The sequence below is a fragment of the Diceros bicornis genome, chromosome 23 (genome assembly GCF_020826845.1).
Source record: "Diceros bicornis minor isolate mBicDic1 chromosome 23, mDicBic1.mat.cur, whole genome shotgun sequence".
In the NCBI taxonomy this organism is placed as follows: domain Eukaryota; kingdom Metazoa; phylum Chordata; class Mammalia; order Perissodactyla; family Rhinocerotidae; genus Diceros; species Diceros bicornis.
Window position 1 is genome coordinate 40,850,712 of NC_080762.1, and position 13,877 is coordinate 40,864,588.

The 13,877-nt window shown below is 36.2% G+C and overlaps 1 protein-coding gene across 1 annotated transcript in view; it reads right to left on the reverse strand.

The window, feature by feature from the left end:
• Positions 1-6,673, reverse strand: part of LOC131420621 (D(2) dopamine receptor-like) — a 39,032-nt gene extending 32,359 nt beyond the window's left edge. The window contains 2 exon segments of the mRNA XM_058566808.1: positions 3,256-3,411; positions 6,589-6,673. Of these exon segments, the coding sequence (XP_058422791.1) occupies positions 3,256-3,411; positions 6,589-6,673 (241 nt within the window).
• Positions 6,674-13,877: the final 7,204 nt, after the last annotated feature.

Genomic DNA, 13,877 nt, shown 5'->3' on the forward strand with positions numbered 1-13,877 from the left:
GAACGTGTAATTACATCAACACATTTTTGCTTTCTTTTGGGATCATCACAGCATGCAAGAAAGGAAGAGCAGAGCAGGAAATACAATATTCATTACATTATTCAGAATGGTTACCCATACAGTAAACAAACTGATGATCAGAAAGCTATTCAGATAAGAACTTTTCCCATTTATAATTATGTGGTCTTAGAATCTGACAAAAGGCAATTGACAGACTTAGACATCAAGATATTTGGGCAAGCACAAATCCTCTTAATAAAATAAAAAACGTTTGAAAACAAAAGCAGAAAAACCTTACAACCAGGATTTTAGCCTTTGACTTTACATTTCTGTTTCATTATGAAAACAACCTTACAGCTAATCATATCAAAACCTTCTAAGACTCCCTACCATGCAAGGTATTTACACAAAATAATAACAATATAAAACACCAAAGCTCTATTCCAGGCCAAAACAATATGCAATTCTAATGTTCCCGCCTTTAAAAATAAATCTTAATAAAGGTCAATCTTAAAAAAGTTCAGTTCTCACTGAACTATTTTAGAAGAAACAAACAGCAAATAATGCCACACTTTGGGGGAGAGAGTAAGAAATTATATTTCGATATCAACTGGTATGATACGTACATAAAAATTTAGCTCAAATTCTCCCTAAGAAATTTAACTATCTTTATTCACCTTAGTAAACCTCCCAGTATAGATCAGAGTTATTTTTATTTACATGGTAAGTGAAACACAGAGAAGTTAAGCAGTTTTCCCAGAGCTACCCAGTAAGCCATAATCACAATTACTGATTAACTGAGTGGTTATTACATATGTGTGTGTATCTATATGTATATGAATACGTATACATATATATACTTAACTGTATATATAACAACTATATTATATGCATGTATATGTATATGTTTATATGAATGTACATATATGAATGTATGCATATATTTATATATGTGTGTGTGTATTATACGTTTTATATATATATATATATATAGGATGTACCTAAAAAAAATTGCAATGTAATTAATCACAATTATTAAATTGGGAAGGTTTCACCAAGACTGGAATAGCATAGCATTGATATTCTTTCAACCATGTCAACTAAGTTCTTAATCAGAACCACAGGAAAAAATGCACCATAAGTCATAGCAATATGGATGTGAAACCCCCAGTGCTATAAAGAGCACAAACTCAAGAGGTATAGAATGTTGGGCACGTGCTTGGAATGTAGCACATGGGTATCTGAATAAGTGAACACGAAATCAGTAAACAAAAGTCAACTATATTTCCATATACTACAAGCAAACAAATGAAAGTGAAATTCAGGAAAAAAAACTTTTTATTTTTATAGCACCAAAAAACATAAAATATTTAAGAATAATTTTAACTAAAGCTGTCTAATATCCCTAAAATATCCCTATTGAAAACAATAAAACAGATAAGATAAATTAATGAAGATTAGATAAATTGAAAGATATCCACGTTCACAGATTAGAAGACTCAATACTCTTAAATTGACATCTCCAAATAAAGTTATAGATTCAATGCAATCCCAGTCATAACCCCAGTATATTTTTAAATAGAAATTTACAAGCTATTTCTAAAATATAAGTGGAATTTCAAAGGTCCTCTAATAGTCAAAAACAATCTTGAAAAACAAACAAATAGTAAGTTGGAAAAGAAATAGGCCCTAACATTGAGGCTTACTATGAAGTTATTATAAAGACAGTATGAGATTGACATAAGAATAAGCAAATATATCAAGAAATAGAGTGTCAATTCCCCTATTCAGTGGGAGACGGAGAATATTTTCTACAAATGATGCTGGATATCAATATAAAAAAAAAACTTTGACATTTATCTCATACAGAAAAATTAACTCAAGATGGATCATGCCCTAAAATAAAAGCTGAAACTATAAAGCTTCTAGAAGAAAACATGATGGAAATATCTTTATGACATGGTAATAGACAAATATTTCTTAGTTCACAGAAAGTGATAAATTTAAAAGAAAAACAAGTGAAAACAGATTTCATGAAAAACAAATCTTTTTTTGTCAAAAGACACTGCTAAGAAGTATAAATAGCTAAGCCACATACTGCGAGAAAATACTTGCAAATGTATATGTAACAAAGGACTTTTATCCAAAATACATATATAATTCCTAAGACCAAAAGAAACAGACAATAAACACTTCATAAGAAAGACTCAAGGAGGGCCCATAAGCCCATGAAAAAGTACAGAGTATCACTAATCATTAGGAAAATACAAATTAAGACCACTGGAATGGCTAATGCTAAAAAAATTGATGATAACAATGTTCATAAATATATAAACAACTACAACCCTCTAAAACACTGCAGTTTGGAGTGTAAAATCTTAAAACCACTTTGGAGAGCTGCTTATCAGTTATTTCTAATATTAAATATCCACCTACTCTATGACTCAGCAGTTCCACTTGGAGGAAAAATATATATATATATTTCCAATGAGAAATATGCCCAAAGCATTTGCCTAGGAGAAATAAAAATATACCTCCAAAAACGGCTTATATCAGACTATTCAAAGAGGCTTTATTCAGCAGTCAAAAACTGGAAATAACCCTCGTCTATCGGCATGCGAGTGGACTGATGAATTCGGATACATTCATATAATGGTACACTACTCAGCAATAAAAAGGAATAAACTGCTGATACATGCAACAAGATGGAAGAATCTCATTGACATTATGCTGACCTCAAGAAATTGAACACAAATTAGTACTTACTGTATGATTTCATATATAGAACAGCAAAACTAAATTTTAGTGTAAATATTCAGAACAGTGGTTGCCTCGGACAGGTGAAAATTGTTTGAGAAAGGGTAGGGAGCTGAGGGAAATGCTCCTTATCTTGATAAGGGTGTGGATTACCTGGACGTACGTGTTTGTCAAAACTCATAATTGAACACTTAAGTTTTCTATATTAGTATACATAAAAATTATCTCAAAAAACTGTAAACAAGAGACAGGAATAAGACAATAATAAAAACAAATTATAAAAATGTAAGTAATTAAACTAATACAGATTTTGCATAAATGAACAAGCAGAACTTCCTCAAATCTTTCCTAGACCATCCTTAAAGAACTGCTGAGGAAACCACCATTAACAGTTTGATAAGTATCTTTCCAAGGCCTACTTTTCAATTTTCTATGCGTATGTATAATAATATTTACTGACACGGCATCATAGCCTACATACCTTTCTCCAGCCGCTACCAGGGAGAGGACGGGGCTGAACGCACTCTGCATCCGAGAGCTGCGAGGACGGCGGAACGGGGCCTGAGGCGACGCTGCCGCTCCCGCTCTTCCTGGAGGAAGTCTGATCTCGCGGGATCACGGGAGTTCTACGGGGGCCTGGAGGGGTGTCCAGGCCTGTGTTTTCATTTTTACAATGTATCATACTTTTATTTTCTAAGTGGCTCATTCTTTTAAATAGCTGACAACTACTGAATAATGTAGATATGCCATAATTTACTATTTGACTATTTTTTTTATTATTAGATGCTTAAGATGCCTTCAACATTTTACTTTGCATAAGCAAGTCACACAAACCATTTTGCACGGTTAATTTCTAACAGTGTAATAGTAGGTCGTAAGTATGCATATTTGAAATTGTGACACCTTTTGCTTCTTATCTACCAATTTTCATATTCACCAACAGATTTAGACTATAGCTTTTCTCATGTAGTGATCATATTTAGTTTATGAGTGTCATCTATATACTTACCAAAAAAAAAAAAAATGAAGAGTCTGAGATACCTGGAATGGGTTGGAAGAAGCGTTTGTTTTAAACTCCTTCCTAATCTCTTATTATGTAGATTTTGGTGGGAGAGATAAAATAAAAATCAAACCGCTTGGCTCTAACAAAATAGCCAGAGTTTCAATGCTTAGGAGTGTCCCTTTTTGAAAGGTGTGGGAAGAAGATTCATTCTTAGAAAAATTGTGTCACTAGTTCTCTCAACAATATATAATCTAATTATTCCGTGCTTATACATTTCATAATTCTTCCCAACTCAGTGTGTTTCAGTAAAATTTACACAAATTGCCTCTGATATCAGTAATTATACATTAAAAAAAATTGAAGTCAATTGCTACTGGTTTGAAATCATTGGTATTTATAATATATTTTCCCATCTTCCCACATAACCAGCTATTTATTTATTGGGGATGTGTGAATAGTAACTTCTTCAGTTGATTTGTTCATTTTAATTATGTATAAATAATTTAGCTTGCAGGCTTCTAAACAGAGACAGCCAGTCCTCCTTTTCTGTGTATTCAATTTTCATGTGAGGCAAAGCTGTAAACTTTACAGTGATACTCTTAAAATTCATTTTGTGTTTAAAATATAGTATTTTTAGTTTATCAGCTAATGAAAGAACATTTCAAAGTATTATGTCAGGGCATTTTATACAGTGTTTTCTGGAGTGGTTCTTCGTCCTGATTACTTCAAATCATGTGACATGACCCCTACCCCCATCATCTTTATGGACTTTCCCAAGATTCTTTGGTACTACTACCATATGTGAATTTCTAGTCCTACCTTTCTGAATCCTTCACAAATTCTTATTTCTCCTTTCACCTTGTGTGACTGATACCAAATCAAGTGGGCTCGCCTCTTGGTGAGTTAAACAAGGCTCTACACCAGTGGAAGTTGTCTCGCCAAGTGTATTTGCAGCAAATAGGAGGCCATGAGGGATCATTTCCAAAGTCATGGAGCCCCGAACAAAGGAAAACAGGAACTTTATTTGGTTGGGGAATGAACATTCAAAAGGGAGAGGCAGGTATTGGCTTGGACAGGCTCAGCTGGAGAACATGCTTCCACATAATGAGACCTAAACTCCTCTTGGAGAGATCTTTGCATTAAAGATAAGGCAAAGGTCATGGGCATAGCTCTTGTGGTGAGGCTGGGTCAGTTTCAGGATGGCTAGTGGTTATATCCTGGCTTGGTCAGTTTCAGGATGGCTGCTGGTTACATCTCCTTTGAGTGCCTCACTTGGTCAGTTTCAGGATGGCCTGTGGTTACATCTCCTTAACACAGAAAAGGAAAAGAAACAACCTGGAAAAGCAGTTAATTGCTTCCAAACCCCACTCTGAGTTTCTCCAGGCACCTAGTCAGTGACATGACCATTACTCAAGTTTCAAGAGTTTTGTGCTTTTTTTCTATATAATCTCTCCCTTAAAGGAATGTATTTACAAGTTCGGAATATTACTTCCCTGGGTATTTCAAATATATACTTGCCATGATATCCCATTTTAAAATGCAGTAGGACATGTCCAGCTGCCTAAAGGTAATTCCTTTTGAATATCCTGCTTCTGTCACCTCCAAAAAACACATCCAAATTTGAATACAACATTCTCCTAAACCAACTTCTTTCCTTTTTTTTTTTCTGTCAATAGCACTGCATTTCACAGTCTTTATGATATCTTCTACGCCTTTCTTTCATTTTGTTCTTTCTCCCATTACTCTGCCATAGCGGAATCTGTATCAAATTTACCATCTCATCTCTAAGTATACGACTTGACCAATTTTATCTGCACTACATAAACTGTGATCTCTCCCTGCCCAGGTGTCGTCTTGGATGGCCTTGCTTCACCCACACATTCCCCATGAAAGTCTTCCTTGATCATGCTAGTTCGCACTGATCCCTTCCTCCTCTCAACTCTGGTAGTCCTTCCTACAATAGACAGGCCCTCCACAACCTACTGAAAAAGCAGCACATCATCTGGCCCCTAAAGCCCTGGTGAGTGCAGTTTCTCACAGTTCAAGATTACTTCATTTATTTTCAGAGCTGTTTTGACTGCTTGCCTCTGTAGTGACAATTCAAAGAGACTATGAACACTTTGCTCATTTTCAATATGTTGATATCATGAGCCTCTGAGATGAGTGATCCTAAACCCTAAAAAGAAGTATTTGACGTTATGTTTACCCACCATCTTCGGACAAGAGGAGTTAACAATGCTGCTATCACGGCAGTAACTAGCCTGCTTGAATTTAATTCCTGAATGGAAAAAACTCTTGAGAGGCTGAATATACAAATGGACAATGGTCAGGTATCGTATATAACAATAGGACTCTGACCCACAACCTCTGTGGAACTAGTCCAGGAAGCCAGACCACAGCCTCTGCAGCAATTGGCCCAGGATGCTCAGGAGTTGCTCAATGACTGCCAACTTCCCTGCTTTTTGCCCCTGCTTCCGACTCAGGACCAACCAGAGAAAGCCAAATATTCTACTAGGCTGCCCCTCTTCTAGTTAGCCTGCCTCCCACCTCCCCATGCCAATGTCCTCCAAACAGAGCACACCTGAAGCCTTTTTTCCCCACTCTGATTATTAAGCTTTTTCATCCCTCTGCCTGCCTTGGAGTCTCTGCCAAAGGCAAGTCATGGTGACTAACTCCCTTGCTATAGCTAGCTATGAATAAATAGCCTCCCTTTATTCTCATTTGGGTGGTCTTTATTTATTTCCACATTCTTAAATAATTTGGTTTTGACCTTGTTTCAAGCATAATTGAAATCCCTTGCAAGTGATGGCAATTTCATCTGTATTTACCTCGCGTAGGGAAAGTTGAATCACTGAAGTTATCAGTGCTGATCTGTTGCCAAAATGTGCTAGCTATTAGGCCGCTGCTTTCCATCTCTTGATCATGCTGTAGGTAGAGCAGCCATTATTACGGATGCACCAACTGTATTTGCAGGCCTGAGTATTATACAGGGAAGTATTATTAAGGTTGAATGCAGCACTTTAGATTAGGAAGGGGAGAATGGGCACAGCTGCACAGATCACTACCAGGAAGTTGAACAACATCATCTCATTATCAGTCCTTGTCTTTAAAGGTTTCCGGAATTTTCCAGGTGCCAAGTCTGGAAACACACACTTTTTCCTTCTAAATGTTCAATTCTGAAACCACAGAACCACTCCAGGCATGGGGAAAGCTGCAATCAATACCCTTTTCAATCTGCACTTTCAGTGAACACAATTTAGCAAGGGTACACAAGTAAAGCATTTTCTGATCCGAAAACAATAGGAACACAGAGCTATAATGCTGTATCTATGTCTCTGCTGATATCCTGAAAGAGCAATTTAATTTTGCAGCCAGCCATGTGTAATTCGAGTGTGACACATTAACAAATGGATGGCTGGTCCATCTTCCTGGCTTCCTGTCAGGATCTGGCTCTCTCGATGCCTTTGGGAATGTCAGAAGGAGCTTCAGCCCATTCGGAGCCGCATCTGAAGGAATTAGGGGACATAAATGCGGACTGATGAGGACAGTGGCTGTGAGGCAGGAAAATTAATAGTCTCACAGAAAGCAATATGCAATGTAGTAACAAATCAGGGGGAAATTGACATTTTACTTAGTTCCTCAGAACTATTTTAAATATAATGTAGAGAATTTAAATTATTGTTGAGTTTATTGAACCCATTTAACATCTGCTAGAATTTAAAAATAAGTAAATCAAATGGAATGCTAAACTGTAATTGGATTTCTATTGTATGTATTCTGTCTAACATTGGGTTGCCCTGGGAATATTAGACCTGATGTAATTAACCTGAGGTTATCCTAAATGCCTTCCAGAGAGGAGCTGGGGGAAGAGTGGAGAGAATGTATCGGTAGGATTGATTAGGATATATGTTGGCATACAAGCTCTCCTCAAAGTAGAAATCCGTTTTAACCAGGATCCCAAGCAGGATATGACTTTTCATACCAAAACTTCGTCTTACAGCCCTCTCCCAGCCTTACCCTGACTACTTGCGAAAAGCAACAGTTCAGCAGGGATTTCTTGGGTTGGAAAAGAGGAAAAGAGATGAGGACCCAGACAGCGGTAGAACTTACCCTTGGTTACACTGGTCAAGGGTTATGGCTAGTTTCTCTGTCTTGAAGAGACAACTCTTGGTATTAGAATCATGTATTTATAATTTATTGCTGATCATTTCTAATTTGCCCAGTAAACTGAATGCACTTCTCTTTATAAGTTGCTGCCTGTCATTTCTAACAAATTTTAAAACAATTTTTAGACATTTTTAGGAATAGCCCTACAGATATTGCTAAATATAGAAATTGAAACAGCTATAACTTAACCTCACTTATTATTTGCAAGATTTGCTGATTAGAATTAGGTGAAACCAAAGTTCTTACAAAGTTGTGTTTTGGAGAAATTTCTTTCCATTCAAATATGCTATAAATAGCAACTAGATCATGCATTAAATTCTTATTGCCAGCATCCTGTTTTAGTCATCAGTGAATTTTTGGTACATACAGTAATTTCTGATATATGACACAGATCCTCAAAAAAGATTTGGTCAATGAAATTCACGAAAAGGGATACGAAATAACTTAAGGTATAAACTTTAGTAAAAATCTTTAAAAATTACATCTGAAAGGGTCTAACATACAGTAGTTACTTGAAACAGTTGGTAAAAGAATGTATAGAGGGATTACATTTTATCATGTATGGATAGTATATGGACATGTTTTAAAAAGGTGGAAGTAGATTCAGGTTTGAAATTTTCTGGTGATGTAAAATGATCATATACTTGTAATTACTATTTGAAGGCCTCAGAGTGAAGAATATTCTAAGAACCTCAAATAAATTATTCCTCTGAGAGTTAAACTAAATGATGAATTTCAGTCGGAAAAGTCAGCCTACACTAAAAGCACCAGCCTCAAGCAACTTTTAAATTGTTAGGTATAGGTTTTTTATAATTCAGCAATCAGAGTAGAGACCGAGCCAATGATTAAAAATTTTAGTTGCATAGATAAATATCATTTGAGGGGTTTTAAAAATGCAGATTCCCAGGCACCTTCCCAGTTAGTTCTGCTTTCGTGGTTCTGGGTGGGGCCAGAAAGCTGAATTATTTAACATCTCTGTGATTTTGATGCAGGTAACTATGACTTTATTTTAACAAATACTGATCTAAGCCAATTTTGGGGTTTTTTTTTTTTTTTTGGTGAGGAAGATTGGCCCTGAGCTAACATCTTTTGCCAATCTTCCTCTTTTTGCTGAGGAAGATTGGCCCTGAGCTACCATCTATGTCCATCTTCCTCTATTTTGTATGTGGGACACCTGCTGCAGCATGGCTTGATGAGCCGCACATATGTCCGTGCCCAGGCTCTGAACCTGCGAACGCCAGGCCGCCAAAGCAGTGTGCGCGAACTTAACCACTATGCCACAGGGCTGACCCCCAAATTTAAGTTACATTTATTGGAATAAACCTGTGGCCTAGAAAATTATATTAACATATCTACAGAGGAAGTAAAATAAGGCATTAACAAAAGACAGCACAGCTCAGTGGTGAATGGAAAAAAAAGATACAAAAATGGATGTGCCTGTAGGACTGTCCTATGGAGATGCAGGAGTCCAAAGGAGATATAGAAGTTAATCAAAACTGTCTTAAGTGTCTCTGGCACCATAGTCAAAAGTTATCCAAAAGAAAGGACTTCCCTTCAACTACCTAATTGCGATGTTGTCTACTTTCCTTTTTGGAGGAATCTGGTATATACAAACCTCTTTCAAAATTGTACATTGGCTTCATATTCAACTGGACTGACCTTGCCTACTTGAAGATGATGGCTGTATTTCTCATTGTAAAAGAACAAATAATTTGGCATTCTGGAATCTATCTTGATTTTATCTGTGTTTTGATTACTCAAAGCCTGAACACTCCTGGACGTTAAAGACCACCCGTGAGGTGATCTTTAATAAAATCAAACCTTAATGTGTTCTGCTTCAACGTCAAACAAAATCTCCACAGGAAGAAGAACAGCCAAACCTCAGACCCTCATCTTTTATTCTCTCAGATCCACTGGGCTCTTGAACTGCCCCCGTATTTACTGCTGCTTCACCATCATGACCTTAGGAAGCTGCTTTTTCCGAACAATAACCTTTTCTTTCATTGTTTGAAGATTTGAGATGATCCTATGAAATTCAAATCAGATTTTTTAAAGTCTCAAGAATTAAAAAAAAAAAAAGGAATTGATCCATAGCGTAACACACGGTTAGTTAATTTCGCAATAAAATATACCTGACTTGTCTTCTTCTTGCAATACACCTCAAATTTTAATGTGCATGTGAATCACTTGTGTATATACACAGATTCTGAATCATTAGGGCCTATGACCTGAGATTCTGTATTTGTAAGAGGATGACATTACTACATCAGGAACCGCAATTCTGAGTAGCAAGGGTCCAGGATAACTTCTCTGTCTCTTCCTCTTTCCTCTCTATCTGTTGTCCCTGTCTGTCTCTGTCTTCCTCCTTTCCTATAATAAAAAGCAGGGCCCAGAGAGAGTCAGAAGTTCTCTCTCCTGCTTTTCTAAGCACCAGCTTCTAGGCTTTCTGGTCTCAGTACGTTCTTTTCCCCTGATAATTTGCAGCATATGGAGATATGGCTTTAACCATCCAACAGTCCAATGGTATTAGAATGAAATATAATAAACTTAGCATTTATAGACAAAGGCTGAATACACAGTACTAGTCACAGTGTTTTTGTTTACAGGCACTGAAAAGCATGAGTATTTGAAACATCTAGCTGTGTGCTGTTCTCGGAGGTTTTCTCCTTTTTTACTCTTCATTTTTAGTAAATTCTTATTTAAGTTTTCTAAACAAAGTATGATTTGATAAGGTTCAGTTCCAGCTGTCATTCACTGTACATCCAAACATGTAGAATTTTTCTCTGCAGTACATAACTATGAAGAAGCAATGTGGTCCATAGTTACCCAAATAAATAAACAAAGAACGTTTTCAAAGTAAATAATTTTGTTTCATGCTTTTGTGTTTCCAAGAAATTTTAAGTTGTTTCAGATCATTTCTAGAAAATCTGGAAAAAGATTCCTTCTGTGGTTAAAATGTCAAAACTCCCTATTTCACATAAGCTGCATAAAGAAGGCCATTCTGTTTTTGGTTGGGTCAAAAAGCCAAGGACACCCCTCCTCCTTCATCACTTCCTAGCCTCAAACATCAGGTCAAAGATTGGCACCCAGAAAATGAAGAGAGACAGACAGAGATGGGATAATTCAAGAAAAGCTCTTCAGTAAATGAAAAAATGAAAGTCTGAGGCTACTCAATGTTTCAACGTATTAATTGCTTTGTCTCCCCATCAAGAGATTCCAAGCTTGAACAATGAAATGGTGAAGGCTACCTTCAGCCTGGGCAGACATGCCTTGGTAAAAATGTGGATTAGTGGATATTGAAGATCATTATTATCTAATTGAATTTTCTCCCCTATGTAACTCAAAGTCTTGAAAGAGCTTTTAAAAGGGAGAATTCAGAGAAAACTGCCAGAATATTCCTCTGGAAAAAATACCAGCAGAACTGTCCCCTCCTGAGACTCCCTGGAAAATGCCTCCAAGGGAAGAGATACCAGGTCTGAGGGCACTTAGGTGGGGCACCTCATCCAAGGGGCTCTTCCACATGAGTATACATTTTACTTCTTGTCTAATTGTCCCTGACAGGTAAGGTGGGGAGCAGGAAAGCCACACTGACTCATTTTGCTATTGAAAACCCTGTCTGGGACTCTGAGCCAGGACCTTAGACAGAGGTTACCAGAGGTTACCTGGAAGAAGAGGACTCAAAATGTTACACACACGTGGCCAGCTCTACTATGTTGTCATTTTAAAGCAAACTTTGAACTTTTGTCAGGAAACTATGAGCTTATGTTTAAATATCTTGAAGGAGGGGGCTGAAAAAATAAAAACAGGTCTTTTAAATTTTTTCTTTTAGTGCATGAAATGCACCAGCACATGGTTTCAGTAATTGCTGCCTGTCTCCTGGGCGTGCTGTGAAAGAATGGGTGAAGGATATGGGCTCCTACACTTCCTATGAAATAAGCAGGGTCAGATCAGCCGGCCTGTAGAAAGGATCAACTTTGTCCTTTTGCATTTTTATTGAAAAATTTAAAAGGTGCTCTTCTTCATCAGTTGATATTTTTTCACAAACTTATGAAGTGTTAGGCATTGATTCTTGAAAAAAAACAAAACGGCACATTCCATTTGGTCAGAATCAATGAAAAGGAAGAGGAAAATAAGTAGAAAAGCAGACTTTTTTTAGGAGATTTGTTTGCAGACTAGGGAGGATTTAGGGCAGAATAAGAAAAAATGAAATTTTAGGTTTTTTTTCCTTTGAGTTTTTAAAATTAATCCACTTGTTTAGTGTAGATGGTCATTCCATGTTGAGTATTTCAGGACAAGTTGGGGACAGCTGGACTGAATAAACTAACTTTTCAATGGTTTTCGGGATATTTTATGTTTAAGTGAGGGAGAAGATTGAGAGATTCTCAGTAGTGATGATGATGATGATAATGATAATGATAATAAGAAGAATTAATTTATTATCAAGTATTCAATACCTGTAAGAAGCTCACAACATATTTTGAGGGACGTGTAATTTAATTACTAACAAGAACGATAACAAAAATTGTGATCACCCTCATTTTACAAATAAGAAAACTGAGGCCAAAGAAATGAAAAAATGATGTTGAAGAGGCTGTTCCTTCAACTCCAAAATGAGTAGTTGATAAAATTATCTAGTTATTTCACTGTTGTTTTCTTTCTTTTTCTCTCCTTCCCTTGTCCAGTACCACCAGTCATCTTCAGTGTTCCCTTTTTTATTAAATCCATCTCCATCATTTCTTTTTCCAATTCCATCTGGACTCCCTGCAGAGTTATACAAAAGACACAACAGATCTGTTATTATTAACAACAGAGATTCTTTTTGCTGAAACTATAATAAGCTATTATAATATTTAAATGTATAAATTAATATATTGATGTGGGCTAAGTAAATAGGAAAATCAATTGACAAGTAAATTACAGACTCTAGTCCCTAATTTTATATTACTTCTCATGTTAACCCTTATTAGTATTTTCAGAATTTCTATATTTGTTGGGATCAAGGAACATATGTAATCTATATAACATGGGCTACCTGTGGTTCTACTGTGTTACATGTAGGGCCCTGATTGTTGATCATCACTAGGCATTCAATCATACTGGACAATCAACTCAGCGTAGATTTCAACAGAAAAATTCGGATATGCAATTAGCTAATCTTTAACGTAACTTTCAACTCTGATTCTGAATAGAAAATTCACTGTTTAGAAGCCATCTTATTTCCATTATTTTATTTTATTTTTCATTTTTATTTACTAAGAACTTCGTCTCCACAGCTATAGCTTATAAAGCATATGGTATATATTGTTTTGAAGTTCAAGAAAATCTTTAATATGTCATATCAAAAAATCAAAAGTGATTGATTTTGTTTTTCTTTTTCCTTCTAGGATTCAGTTCACAGCTATTTATTTATCATTTAAATGCATTCAACTGAAAAAGAACGTTTTCCTGCTGAACATAGAGCCATCAAAGATAAAGATGGGCTGATGTTTTTAGTGCCTGCTAACATTGGGTCTAGATTTATCTACCTTGAAAGACATGCCATTTGTCAAAGGCTTGTTTAGCATGGAAAATTCTATACGGCCAGTATTAGTCAAGTTCAGTCATTCTTGTTTTGTGTGTTGGACATGGGGCAGAGGAAAGGAGACAATCTTCAATAATCCAAGCACATTCCTCTTTTATTTGAATGACAGCTTTTATAACTCTCACAAAAAAATATAATTTTTATAGACATTTATACATTAATTTGGATTACATGTCTTTTCTGTGTTTAAGACATCATGACTGTGTGTGTGTGTATTGTGGTGGGGGAAGAATCTTCAAATCTCTCTCAGATTATTTAAATAGCTTGTGAAATTCCATCTTTTCCATTAAGCTACTCCAGTTGAGGAGACTATTTCCTACTGCCCTGCCAGGTCTGACTTTATATTGCCCTAGCCTTTTCCCTGAAATT